The sequence below is a fragment of the Balaenoptera physalus genome, assembly GCF_965194825.1.
Source record: "Balaenoptera physalus genome assembly, chromosome: 11".
NCBI classification, from domain to species: domain Eukaryota; kingdom Metazoa; phylum Chordata; class Mammalia; order Artiodactyla; family Balaenopteridae; genus Balaenoptera; species Balaenoptera physalus.
This window is the reverse complement of record NC_138896.1, coordinates 43881248-43894392: the sequence shown is the minus strand read 5'-3', so window position 1 is coordinate 43894392 and position 13145 is coordinate 43881248. Positions and strand designations below refer to the sequence as shown.

Genomic DNA, 13145 nt, shown 5'->3' with positions numbered 1-13145 from the left:
TTTGCTACTTGGCACCTGTCCAAGTTAGGGTCATCTCCTCTGTTTCCTTAATGGGTGTTGTGGTGCTGTTTCCTTAATGGTTCCATTTCAACGGGATGGCTCTCAGGTCCTGGAGAAAGACCTGGCTTGTAAAACTGGCAAGAAGCTTTTTAAAAGATTTACATCTCAAAGGGGCAGATAAAGAATTTACGATTGATTTTCAGTTTTCTAAAATAAATGCTGTAGGAAAAGGGAGATCAGGGGTGTAGACTTGGGAGGAAGGCCGCTAAAGTTTAGTCAAGCTGAGGGCCACGTTAAGGCTAGCTTGGTCAATGGAAGTAGTGTTCTAGTCTCCTTTTAGGTATCTTCACAACTGCATGCATCTTTGCTACATTAAAAAATTGCCCAGTGAGTTCTCAATATCAATGAATATACGGGCTCAGAAATCCTTTTATTTTTTTCCCTTTGTGTCTTAAAGTTTTCAAGTTAAAAATCTTTCCAAAGGTGATGTTATTTTCCTAAGAATATATGCACTGGAGTATACTTATAATCTGACTTAAACAAATATCTTCTAAGGTTCAAGAGAATTTTAGGGATATTTATGAATTAAGGAAACAAAGCAAAACCACTTTAAAGCAACTTAGGCAAATTTTTACAGGTAAGTTAGCTTGTTTATCACAGTAAATATACATGAGGTAATAGCTTTTGAATGTTAAATAATTGTCGCCAAAAAAAGGTATCTCCTGGGAGACTTTATCACAGCACGTTAACTCTTTCCATGAAGCACGGGAAGGTTTATATACTGTGTGTCAGTAATTTTCAAGGCACGAAAGAACCACAGGCCTCATGTTAAACCACCAACACCCCAACCATCAGGATAGAAGGGAGTTTGTTCAGTCCCTGAGAGAGGTTTGCTGACAAATTTAATACAAAAAATACAGCCAACTTTCGAAGTGGCAGTGTGTTGGCACCTTTCACACCCGTGTTGCATGGGAAAGGGGTTAAATATACAGGTGAGCCTCTCTGAGAGAGATGTCAAAGAAAGGAGTCTGAAGAGGTGACAAAGTGGTGGCCAGCTTGGAGCTGAGGAGCTGCCAGGAGATGGGGATGGTGCTGTTGAGCCGACTCAGTGGGATTCACTCCAAGTGTGATGGATCCATGAGGGGGCCTGCAGAAAGGAAGTGACGTGGTCTGACTTACTATTTAGAAAGATAAATATGAATATTCTGTGGACAGCAGATTATATGTGTCAACTGAAAAAATGCACAACCTAAAAGTTGAGAATTATGTTTTATTTGGCGGACTTTCTGAGGACTTCAAGCCTGGAAGGCAGCCTCTCAGAGAGCTCTAAGGGACTGCTCTGAAGAGGTGAGGGAGGGGCCAGGATATATAGGGGTTTTTGCAACAAAGATCAGGGAGTCCAAACATCAAAAGATTACCGTTAATTAAAGAAAACCAGACATCTCAAGTTAAGGGATTTAGTGCTTTTCTATGTATGGGAAAATGCAAGAGTCCAGGCTCATTGAAATCATTCCTTTGATATGCCCCTCAGCTATCTGGGGTCAGTGTCCTGTGTTTTCCCACCCTGAGTCTCCTCAGGGTACATCATTGGGGGTGGCTGCAGTGGCTGAGGGCTTGATGGTGGGCATCCTGTTTCTATCCTGAGTTCCTTCAGGGATTACAGTCTGGGTGGTTGTAATGTGACGGCTTGATGGCTGCAACATCCTTTGTTTACTGATAGGGCAGGTGGCATTTTTCATTCACATAGGGCAAAAGTGGGAGCAGGAGACCATGGAGGAGGTTATTTCAACATTCTGAGTGAGAAGTAAGGGTGGCCTGGATTAGGGTGATGTGCTGGAAGAGGGGAGAAGTGGTCAGAGTCTGGAGTATTTTTTAATGTGAAGCTGAGAAGAATCACTGTCAAGTTAGATGTGAGGCATGAGAGAAAGTGCCAAGGAAGCCTCAGAGGATCTTAGCTTGGGCAGCCGAGTGAATTGTGGTGCCATTTCCTGAGCTGGGCGACACTGGCAGAGATGTAAGTTTTTTGGGGAGACATCGAGAATGCATTTGTGGACCTGCTGAAGGTGTCTTCTAGGATATTAGAAACAGGAATCTTGAGTCAGGAATGTGTTGGAGAATGAAAACACACAGTTAGGACTCTGTAGCATGTGGATGTATGTAAGCCTGCCAAAGCCGATGAGATCATTCAGGGAGTAAGTACAGATAACAGGAGAAGAGAAGGGGGCAGGGAGTTGAGCTTAGAGCTCTGTTACAGAGAAAAATAGGAGGAGGATCCAGCTGAGGAATTTGGGAAAGAATAGTCAGTGAAGTAGGAGGACCACAGGGAGGGTGTGGAATCCCAGAAGCCAAGTGCAGAATGCATTTGAAGAAGGGAGCCATTCATTGTGTCACTGCTGCCATGAGGTTGATAAAAATGAGCTCTGTGCCTAGACCATTGGATTTCCTTGATAGAGGTCATTAGGGACCTTGATAAATGGGGTTTCAGGGAAAAGCAGGATTAAACAATGGGTTCAAGAGAGACAGTGGGAGATAAAATGGTAACAGTGAACATAGATACTTCTGAGGGGTGTAACGGGGAACAGAGAACTGGAGCAGTAGCATGGGGAGAGTGTGGGATAAAGGGGTTTTTGAAACAATAGGAGATGTTAGAAAATGTTTTTATGATGATGAAAATGAGGCAGAAGGGGAAAATTCGGTGATTTGGGAGATAAGGGATATTTACAGGAAGAAAATCCTTGGGTAGGTAAGAGGGCATTGGTTCCAGTCACAAGAGGAAAACTGTGACCTGGATAAGAGTCTAGGCAGTTAAAGCTTCAAATGGGGGTTAGAGGGCCAAGCCAAAAAGTACAGAAATTGTTAGGTGCAAGGATAAGAAGTTTATCATCAGATTGATTCTATTTGAGTTGAATGAAATGAATAGATTCCAAACCTAGCATCTCCCCCTTTTGCCTTTATCCTCAACTCCCATTATGTGCCAACACTTGCCTTGTCGTTTGTCTTATAACCCATCCCTTTCTTGCGATAACTGCAGGTGTCATGTGACCTTGGTGAATTCCCTCACTGCAACCCCTTCATCCCGCTGAAGATACTGCCCGAGGGCCTGGGGGAGTTCTGCCCTGATCATACTGAGGGGGATGGGTTTTATGAAGATGAGCCCTCTGCCTGGAGACCCCTTCCATGGGACATGCTCTCTCTGTTGCTGGCAGCTGCAGTGGTGTCTCAACTCCAAAGCAGAGACATTTCACATTTCGACTTGTCACCTGCTGGCCTCTGGTGATGACATGGATCTCCCCTGACAGCACTGCCAAATTATTTAGGCTTTTGTCTTTCTAGTGGTGCAAAGTCCTAGGCAATATTGAGAGGTGAGTGCCTTCCACAGGCTATCAGCTCTAGTTTGCCCTTTTTGCCACGAATGAAGTACTGGAAATTAGTTATAATTAGCTTGATACAATAATCATGGATATTATACTCTGTGACTCTCATTTAAGCTATAGTAGGCTCATTGTCTCATCTCATTCAGTACATGTATATTTGTGTTTGTGTGTGTGTGTATGTATAGGTATAGCTCTGTAGTATCTGACATTAGATGTTAGATGCTATTAGGTAATATCTGATGTTAGAGAAAGAAGAAACCTACTGTAGTAGACAGAATAATGTCCACATCCTAACTCCAAGCCCTGTGAATATGTATGGTACCTTACATGGCAAAAGGTACTTTGAGATGAAGACATTTTCTTGGTTAATCTGAGTGGCCCAGTGTCATCACAAGGGTTCTTATAAGAGGAAGGCAGGAGTATCAGTCAGAGAAGGAGGTGTGGTGGTTGATGGAAGCAGAGATCAGAGGGAGGCAGTAGTATCAGTCAGAGAAGGAGATGTGGTGGGTGATGGAAGCAGAGATGAGAGGGAAGCAGCTGCGAGCCAAGGAATGCAGGCAGCTTCTAGAAGCTGGGAAAGGGAAGGGACAGATTCTCCCCTGGAGCCTCTGGAAGGAATTCAACCTCCCAGGGACACCAAGAATTTAGCTCCCTAAGACCCATTATGAACTTCTGACCTCCAGAAACATAAGTATGTGCTGTGTTAAGCCACTCTGTTTGAGGTAATTTGTTACATCAGCAGTGGGCAACTGATACACTACCCCAATCCTGTTTACCTAAAGGGATGACTTTTTCTTAAATATCTCCCCTTTCCCCTGTCTTTTTCCCTCTGCAGGAGATAAGAGGTTAGGTGACCAGGCAGGAAGAGAAAGTGAGCCTGGGAGCCAGAACAGCTGAGGGTCATTAGTGTGTGTCCAGGGCCAGCGCAGCGGGAGTGGGGCAGTGTGGGTGGGGCCTCTGGCTGGTGATTGAAGCCATCTGGCCAAGGAAACTTGGATGGAACAATTCTAAGGGAATTCTGCTTTGTTTGGATTTGGCTCTGTGCAACCCCCCTCAATCAGTAATTTGAATCTTTTTCACATAACCAGGCCAAGTCAACTGAAGCTTTAAATAGGAAATTATTCCACTCTGGAGAAATACTAATTTTCATAAGGAAAATGCCTTCAACCAAAATTAAAGAACTATTTTCAAATCCTTCCACTGCTTTCTAATTTCTCTATCAGTTAAATAACTTCTCTCAGCACAGTGTCTGAGCATATTACTATTTTACTATTTTATCATTATCAAAAAAGAGGCAGAGGAAATATTTATATATCCTGTTAGGTACTTCAGAGTAGTACAGCTATTAAAGGCACTGCACTGCTATGACATTGATTTTTTTTTTTAAAGAAGGCCATTTATGGAAACATAATAGGACTATTTTATGATTTTGTAGAAGTTTGTATTTTTATGGTGCTCATTTCCATCTGTTTTCTGTCGTCATTAATTACTCTTCATGAAGGAAAGTACTTCCCTGAACCCAAAGCCCCAGCTAGTTGTTGGAGAGATCTGGGGCTGTTTTGCCCTCTTCTTTGCTTTTGAAAGTTGGTTTGCTTTTATGGGCCTCAGTTTTTTCATCTGGAAAATAAGAAGGTTCTCTCCAATGCTGATTTTCTAAGATTTCATTAAAGTCATATTTGTTAAGAGAGAAAGGTGGGCTAGACCAAGCTTCAGCATTTTGGAGATAATTTTCCTTATTGGCCTTAAGAACTGACTCAGGAAGACTGACCATGCTGAAGACTGAAGACTGACTCATGTCTACTTCCAATAGACAAGAGTGCACTGGTCAACAGGACAACCTCAGTGATGCAGTGCCCCCCTCCATCCCCACACCCATCAGCGTGCCCCTGGATGGTCCAGAGATGCCAGAAGGGGCCCGCTTTCTCTGTGGGATTAAACTTTGTAGAAGTGGTAGTCAGCACAGGTGGGGAATTTCAAAGTTACAGGGCCTTCTCAAACCACACATAGAGGGGTGGGGCAGGTACTCGAGATGAAGGTGTAAGGTAGGTGGGAGGAAGGAGGGGCCTCCTAGAGCCTTCAGGCCCTTGTGACCACTTGACTTTGGTTTCAATTTGAGTGAACTCAGGAGCCATGGGAGGGTCTTGAATAAAGCTGTGATGTGACAAAACTTATTTGTAAAAGAAATGACTCTGACTTCTGAGTTGAAAATAGATGTTAGGGCGATGAGGGCAAAAACAGGGAGATGAGGACAGGAGGCTCTTGAAATAATCCAGGAATGAGATGAAGGTGACTGGCGTCAGGATGGTAGGAGCGAGGGGAAGGGAATTGCCTACACTCTGGGGATATTTTGAAGTTAGAGCCCCCAGGATTTACTGATGTATCAGATGTGAGTTTGCAAGAGAGCAGTCAAGGGTGACTCCAGTGAGATGTGGTAGAGAAAATCGGGGAAGGGGAGTCAGGAGTTTGCCTTTGGATAGATCAGAATTTTATGTTAGATGTTCAAGTAGAAATTGTAAGTGGGTGATTGAGTATAGAAGTCTGGCATTCAGAGGGAGTTCTCTTTGTGAACTGTCCTTTCTTGTATTTTGCATCTCAATTAATGCACTTCTTATACATTAAGATAATGAATCTTTTGCTATAGATGTTGTCAATAGTTCTTCTCTTTATTTGGTTTACAAATTTGGTTTTAATTTTTAGAAAAGTAAAATTTCCCCACAATTAAATATTTTCTCTTGCTGTTTCTTCCAGTGTTCTTTTTTTGAGCATTCGATACTCTATGTTCATTGATTTAATATGATTTTCAAGAATTTTTGATTCTTGATTTCATTTTGGGAATTTATTTTGGCATTTGGGGTGACATGACGATCCAAAAAGCTCTGGTCAACTTGGAGAATGGCCATTCTAACAAACTGAAATTCAACCAGAATATTTGTCTGTGAGACAGTATTTAAATTTAACCTTGTCGAAAGAGGAATTAACATATGTAATGTGTGGCCTCAAAGGCTAATGCAATTTTTGGTCTTCTTAGTAATATGTGATGTATGTATTATGGAAGACTACAGTCCTGCTTTTGCAGTGTTGGATTTGGTTTGGGATACTACACTTTAGGAGTACGTAGGATCTGGAATTCATTCAGAAGAAGAGAGTAAACTCAGAAGACAGCCGGGTGGGGAGGGGGGGCGCAGTTACTGAGCTTCAGGTGTTATCCCAGCAAAGATGCTCTTCTCAAATTCTAAAATCCTCCAGAATGGTGGTAGAGAGAAGGAGGAAAGGGAGGAGAACTAGGCTTGCAGAGTAAGTTTGACGGGGGGTGGATAATTAGTAATAGAACAATAGGACCCAGCAGACAAGCTTCTTATGCTTTCCTCTTTTCAGACTCTGAATTGAATATGGTAGCAACTGTGGACTCAATCTTTTAAGAGCTGTGGGGGTTTGGGGGTCAAGTGCCATGAAGATGAAGGACCTGGAAAATGGGATACATTAGGATACAGGCCAAAGAAATGGTTATGATGTAGCTTGGAATAAAGAATAACAGGAAGTGGCCTCATTATGAAGTATATGAAACATCCTTCTAGAGAGAACAGTTTCCACCTGAACTCACTTCCCTTCAGTCTTGGTTCCTTACCAAAACTGCTTATGGTCTCCCTGTCTCCCGCTGCCATTAAACAACACCCCCCCCCCCCCCGCCACACACACCTTCTGAACGTCTCACTGATAGATTAAAATGTGGACCATTTGCGTCAAATGAAGTATCCACTGCTTGAGCAGTTTATCTTCCTTTTTTCTAATAAAACGTTATTTAAAACTCATCTCTTCTATAAAGTTTTCCTAGACAAAGCTTAGTGGATTAGCTTCTTCATTTTCCTTCAATACACCCCTTATGTAAATCTCATATATGGATCTTTCCATGTTTATGTCATGCGTCTCTTAAATAGATTACATTATATTTTATATAGGTAGTATATACAATAATAATAATATGTGCATAATCATTACATGTATATGAATGCTAGCTGTATATTTAATTAAATAATTCAAGGAATTGTTTGGTGGCACATCTAGCACTTGTGATTTTAAAGGTCAATTCATGCCGACATTGTGTCTTCTTTTGATTGTAATCTATATGAATGCAGGGCTGTTTCTACTATTATTTTTAGAGCCCTAGGTACTGGTGACTGGTTGGACTCTACATATTTGCTTATTTATTTATTATTTCATTCATCCGCTCACATACTAGATATTTGTTGGGTGTTCTTCTAGGCTAAGGGAATATAGCAGTGAAGAAAACAGAAAAAATATCCTGCTGTTTTGAATATCACATTCCACTGGGGAGAGACAGGTAATAAATTCATAATTATAAAATAATAAATACGTAAATAATATCAGATGGTGGGAAGTACTATGAAAAAGATAGGACAGCAAGAGAGGGAATGAGGTTTAGCTATTGGTCATCGTCCTTTGAACACAAAGCATAACTATAGAGATTTAGGGTGGGAAATAAGAATTACTAAGAAGATATCAGTTACCTTAAAAAGCTGTGCATACTCCTTTTGAAACAAGCTTAGTATAACTTTAAGTGTAACCTCACTCAGGGAATGAGGCAGTTTAGCTAAGTTTAATTGCATCTGTGAATCTGAGAACAGAACCGTATCTGCAGAGATTACTTGTCAAAGGCAGGCAGTGTTTTCCTTTCATGTGCAAAGCTCAAGTCTGATTGTGTGACCCCCTGATTGAGTGGCTTGGATAGAGATCAAAGTCCTTCATCAGACCCACAATGCTGTGTGCATAGCCTCCATCCTCCCATTTTGGTCCTGTTTTGCAGGCTGCTTCCTCATGCTCTCTCTCTTCTTTCTTCTCCATGGATGTGTCTCATCCCGTCACACCGCAGGACACGTTGAAGGGCTCCCTCTGCTGCACTGTGCTTCCTTGACTGTTCCTTTGAGCCTGTGTCTTCTGGAAGCTTCCCCTGACTGCTACCCTTTGACCCTTATGGCATCACAGTTCTTCCTTAGATCTCAGCGCAGGTGATATTTTACAGATATTCATGTGATCTATTACTCAAGTAATTTGAGCAGTCAGTTAAAGCCTATAAACTCCTTGACTCATAGTTGGGTTAGGTGACAAACAAACTAGTTTCTATAGTAGATATACCTGGAAAGACAGATTTATGAATATTCGTAGAATTTAGTTGTGTAGAGTTATAAACTCTGCCAATGCCTACAGGAATCCACAGTGCACATTAAAAGCATACACTTAATTTTGGTTACCTAATTACCCTGGCTGGGTACATAAGAGCCTCTGTTGGAACTCTGGGAAACATTGAAGAAAATTATGTAATAGTATAAAATTTAAATCACCTTCTTATATTTTAAAAAGGAGAGTGACGTCCAAAGAGATTTCTCTAGATTTCATTCTCATTTTTAAGTTTAGAATATTTAAAGGAAACCAACGACTCTATCCTCACTACTGAAACAAATCTGTACACTTAGATTGGCAGAATATTTTATGGTATGGTTAGAACTGGGCTCAGAAGAGATTGTGACCCTTGCACATTTGATGATTTTATTTTCTTAATTTCCTTTTCAAAGCTATACATCTTTCCTGGAGCATCGGAACTCTGAATCATGGAAGAAAGTAAATTGATTCTGTATTCTTCAACCCTACAATTTGGCAGCGAGAATATTTTTTTCCTAAAAATGACTCATTTACAAAGAGACTTTGTGTGAACATGGAAAAGACTTACATACTCTCAGAAATCTTGCAGTTGGGGGTAGGGTGGGTATTTGGGCCTGCTAATAATTGCAAAATGGCAAAGTTAATGTTGAACAGTATTAGTTGGTCACTGATCATGTGAAAGCTACAGTTCTACAAGAAAAGACAGACACTTGTATATTCAGAAAAAGAAAAACTCAGTAAGCTATATAAAAAGCTTATCATTTTTCCTGTTTCAGGGCATTTTTCTTGTTTTAATGTACCCTGCTATGAGTCAACCAATGTTTTATTTTTTGCTCCTCTCGGAAAGTGTTCTGTGTTGTAATATTCCTCCCCATTAACCTTTATTTTCCTGATTTTTAGTCCAAAATTTGTTGTTCTGAATTTCATCCAATTTCTTCTGGTGATTTGCCCTGGGATCTCCCAGCTTGAATGTGGTTTTGGTTTTTCTTTATTTTGTTGCTAATCACGCTTCCTCTAGCTTCTAACATAATCATTGAATATCTTGATACAACTAAGTTTTCAAGAATGCATCTCATTGTACGTTAAGAAAACAACAACAAGCTGGTTCTTATAGTGTGGGAAGCATTGATTATTCCTGTATTGCAGTTCTTCTAAAGACAAAGTAAACAGGGCCATTAAAAAATACACAGAGACCTTGTTCACACGTTCAGCATTAGATCTGTATTCATGCTGAAGAAAGGTTGTCATGATGTGATGCCCAGCCATGTCATTCTTCATGCTCTAACTGTGGCCATTAAGACTACAAAATAACATTCTGCAGAAGTGTTCTCATGGCTTTGCACAATAGTCACTGAGTCTGAAGACAAGAAAGAAGCTCACCTTTACTGAGTTCCTTACGCCTGCCAGACTTTTTCACCTGTGAGTCCATTTGTTTCTTTTCAGAAGCAAAGTGGGTATTATTATCCTAGTTTATGGTGAGAAACTGAGGCTTAGCTAGGCAAAATGACTTAGCCCAAGTCCCACAGAAAGTCAAGAGAGGAGGAAAAATTCAGCCCCAGGTCTTTTCCAATTTCAAAATTCATTGCCTTTCCACTTCACTGTGTTGCCTCTCAGGATTTGGGGATGTGATGAGTCTGCCTGAGGTCACATTATAAGTCAGAGGTGAGCTGGGAACATTGTTTGGGGCATCTCCACATTGCTTTAATCCATTAAAATATGATGTGTCCTCTCTAACAAATGCAACACGTTCACTTATTTCTTCTTCGAAGGGGAGAGATGGCATGACAGCTTTTGATCCTCTACAAAAGGTTAACTTTCTGAAAAAAAATTAATAAAGCAGATATGACATTTGGCTTAACTTTTGAAAAAACTGAAAGCAAATAATTCATTAAATGTGAACTTTTCTGATGACCAACCATTTTGATACATAGTAACTTTCTTTTGAGTAATTTTATGAACATTCCTTTCCTCTGGGTCTTCAGAATTCTAACCAATTTAAAACTAGTCTGGCAAACGGACTCCCTTGAATCCAATGAATTGTTCTAGAATCCTAAGATTGGATGTGCCATGATGCATTTTCTGATAAGAGTGTATTTCCACCTGCTCTGTCAACTTACTTGTTATGCAACTTTTGGCAAGTTCTCAGTTTCCTCATCTGAAAATTGGGATAATGTAGAACCTACATTAAAGGGTGGATATGAGGATTAAGTGAATTAACATATATGAAATATGTAGTCTGGAACATGATAAATACTATATAAATCATTGTTACTATTATTTATTCCAGTTACAGTAGCATGTTGCAAGTCATGTCAGACTATCCAGAGAGTGCACATGGGTTTTGAAGGATCTAAAGAACATCCTAGGAGGTGGCATTTATAGGTAACCTGGTTCTGTGTAGGCATCTGCTAGCAGTGACAGCTGAAATACAATTCTAGGCCCATCTGATTCCAGAGTGAAGGAGATTCAGTGATAACTAGACTGGCAGAGATACCAGGCTGAACAAACTGTGTAGCTTGATTTTCTTCTTTCTCCTCACTGATCCTGAGAACGTGAGCCACGCGGTATTACTAACAGTTTCAATTTGCAACCGGAAGCAGCTCAAGCAAACGTGGTTCCTTGGGGAGAGTTTTTTCACACTTGCGTGCAGCATGGATGACTTGGAAGTGAATTCTTCCAACGTTTGATTAACAAAATATGTAGCAGATGCTCTGTTCAATGCTCTCTATACCTCTATAGAGATATAGAAATAAATGATACCTGGTCCCTAATCTCAAGGGAACATAATCCAGTGACACAGAGACAGTGCCAGCCCAAAGAGCAGATGATGAGTTTGAAAATTGCAGGTTGTTTTGTATGGAGTATGAAGAGGTTGGTTATGAGACTCGTTCACAATGAAGTAAAATGTTTAAGGATGGGACCAATGGACTCGAGAAATATTTGAGTTTGAGGAATATAGGAGAAAACATAATTCTGTGAACAACTGAATGGGGAAAGGCTGATGGTTGGTTATGGAAATTATATAGTCTGGGAAATTATATAGTCTTCATTCTGGGAGTAGCTGAGAGCATTTTACAAAATGAGAAATGCAAGTGCATATAAAAGGAGAAAAACAATAATCTAAGACTGATCTTTCTGGGACAACCATTAGTATTGTTATTATTGTTAGTACAGCTAGCAAAGAATAGTAAGAGGAATATTTGAAAATGGGACTGGAAAAGCAGGGCATTCTGATGTTTCTGATGTTTAGCTGAAATTACAGCTAAAAATGTACTGACAAGTGAGTGGGTGAATACAAAGATCCATGCAGACACCCATGAATAGCCACATGGAAATGAAGGTTTTAGATTCAAGAATGAAGATGTTATTGGAAACATTAATGAGATTTGTGTAAATAACTCTTGACAACAGAATACTGTACCCAAACAGTAAGATCCGAGGAAGATGGGATGTGAATAAGAGAGGTAAATGTTTGCCGGTGCCAAGTGGTCCAAGTCAACCCGACATTGACCCTGGTAAACCTAGATAAATGTTGAGGGACTGCAAGTTTGTTTTGGAGTTTAGTTGCCGTGTGCTGAGTGAAGATTGAATACTTTGCCTCTGTCTGAAAAAGTTGTGCTGTTTTACCAAAGCTCCAGATTCTGGAGGGATGTGTAGGAAGAAGTGGAGATGAAAGTGACCTCAGCAGATGGTTCAGCCTTGGAAGGTGTGGGGACATGTCACAGCCATGTTCGGGGGGTAAACTTTCTAAAATGGGCAAACCAAAGGCTGTTATAGACTTACCTTGAAGAATAATATTCATTCAGGTGTAGTTTATTCCAGAGGTTAACTCGGATGGCCATAAGGTAGTTTAAAAATGTATTACATTTGTTTAATCCTCCAATCCTAGATGTTTTTCTTTTGAATACATTGAATATGTTTCTAATGTGCAGAACATTTCTCCAGGAACTGTGAACATTGGCTCTCTATTTCCCTCCCAGAGCCTGCCTTTTAATCAAAGCATTTCTGGATAATTTTATTGAGCTAGAGATATTTCAGACCTTTTTTCCTAAAGACTGAAGGATGTGAATTCCTTATTAAGCATTTTGCCACTTTGTTATTTTGGTTTCTTAAACAGTCACGAAGTGAAGTCGTAAGGTGTGAGAAATGTGAGAAGGAATGAATTCTGAGATGGAGGGCTGCTCTGTGTAAATACGATGAAATATTAATTACTTCTTGTTTCCTCTTCTTCAGGGATATCAGGGAATGGCAGGATCACCAGGTGTTCCAGGATCCCCAGGAGTACAAGTATGTGATCTGTATATACATATTTTAGAAATACCATTTCTAGTGAACCAAAACACCTAACTAACAGAATTTTATTTTGTGGTTAATTTAGGGAGCACGAGGACTGCCAGGTTATAAAGGAGAATTGGGGAGAGATGGAGAAAAGGTAAATACATACAAGCAAAGGTGTGTTCAGTTGTTTTAGTCACTCAAAGACAAAGGATGCAATCTGTGATGACTCCCATTCAATAGTGTTCGTCTTGGTGAATTCCAAGATGTCAGCTCAGAAGTGTGTCAGTGGTCGTTGGCTGATCAAGCTCACAGGAGGTT

General features: G+C 40.4%; 1 protein-coding gene across 1 annotated transcript in view; it reads left to right on the top strand.

Moving 5' to 3' along the window:
* Window positions 1–13145, top strand: part of COL21A1 (collagen type XXI alpha 1 chain) — a 177099-nt gene that overhangs the window by 85591 nt on the left and 78363 nt on the right. The window contains exons 11-12 of the mRNA XM_082414385.1: window positions 12783–12836; window positions 12928–12981. Of these exons, the coding sequence (XP_082270511.1) occupies window positions 12783–12836; window positions 12928–12981 (108 nt within the window). The remainder of the gene's footprint in view (window positions 1–12782; window positions 12837–12927; window positions 12982–13145) is intronic.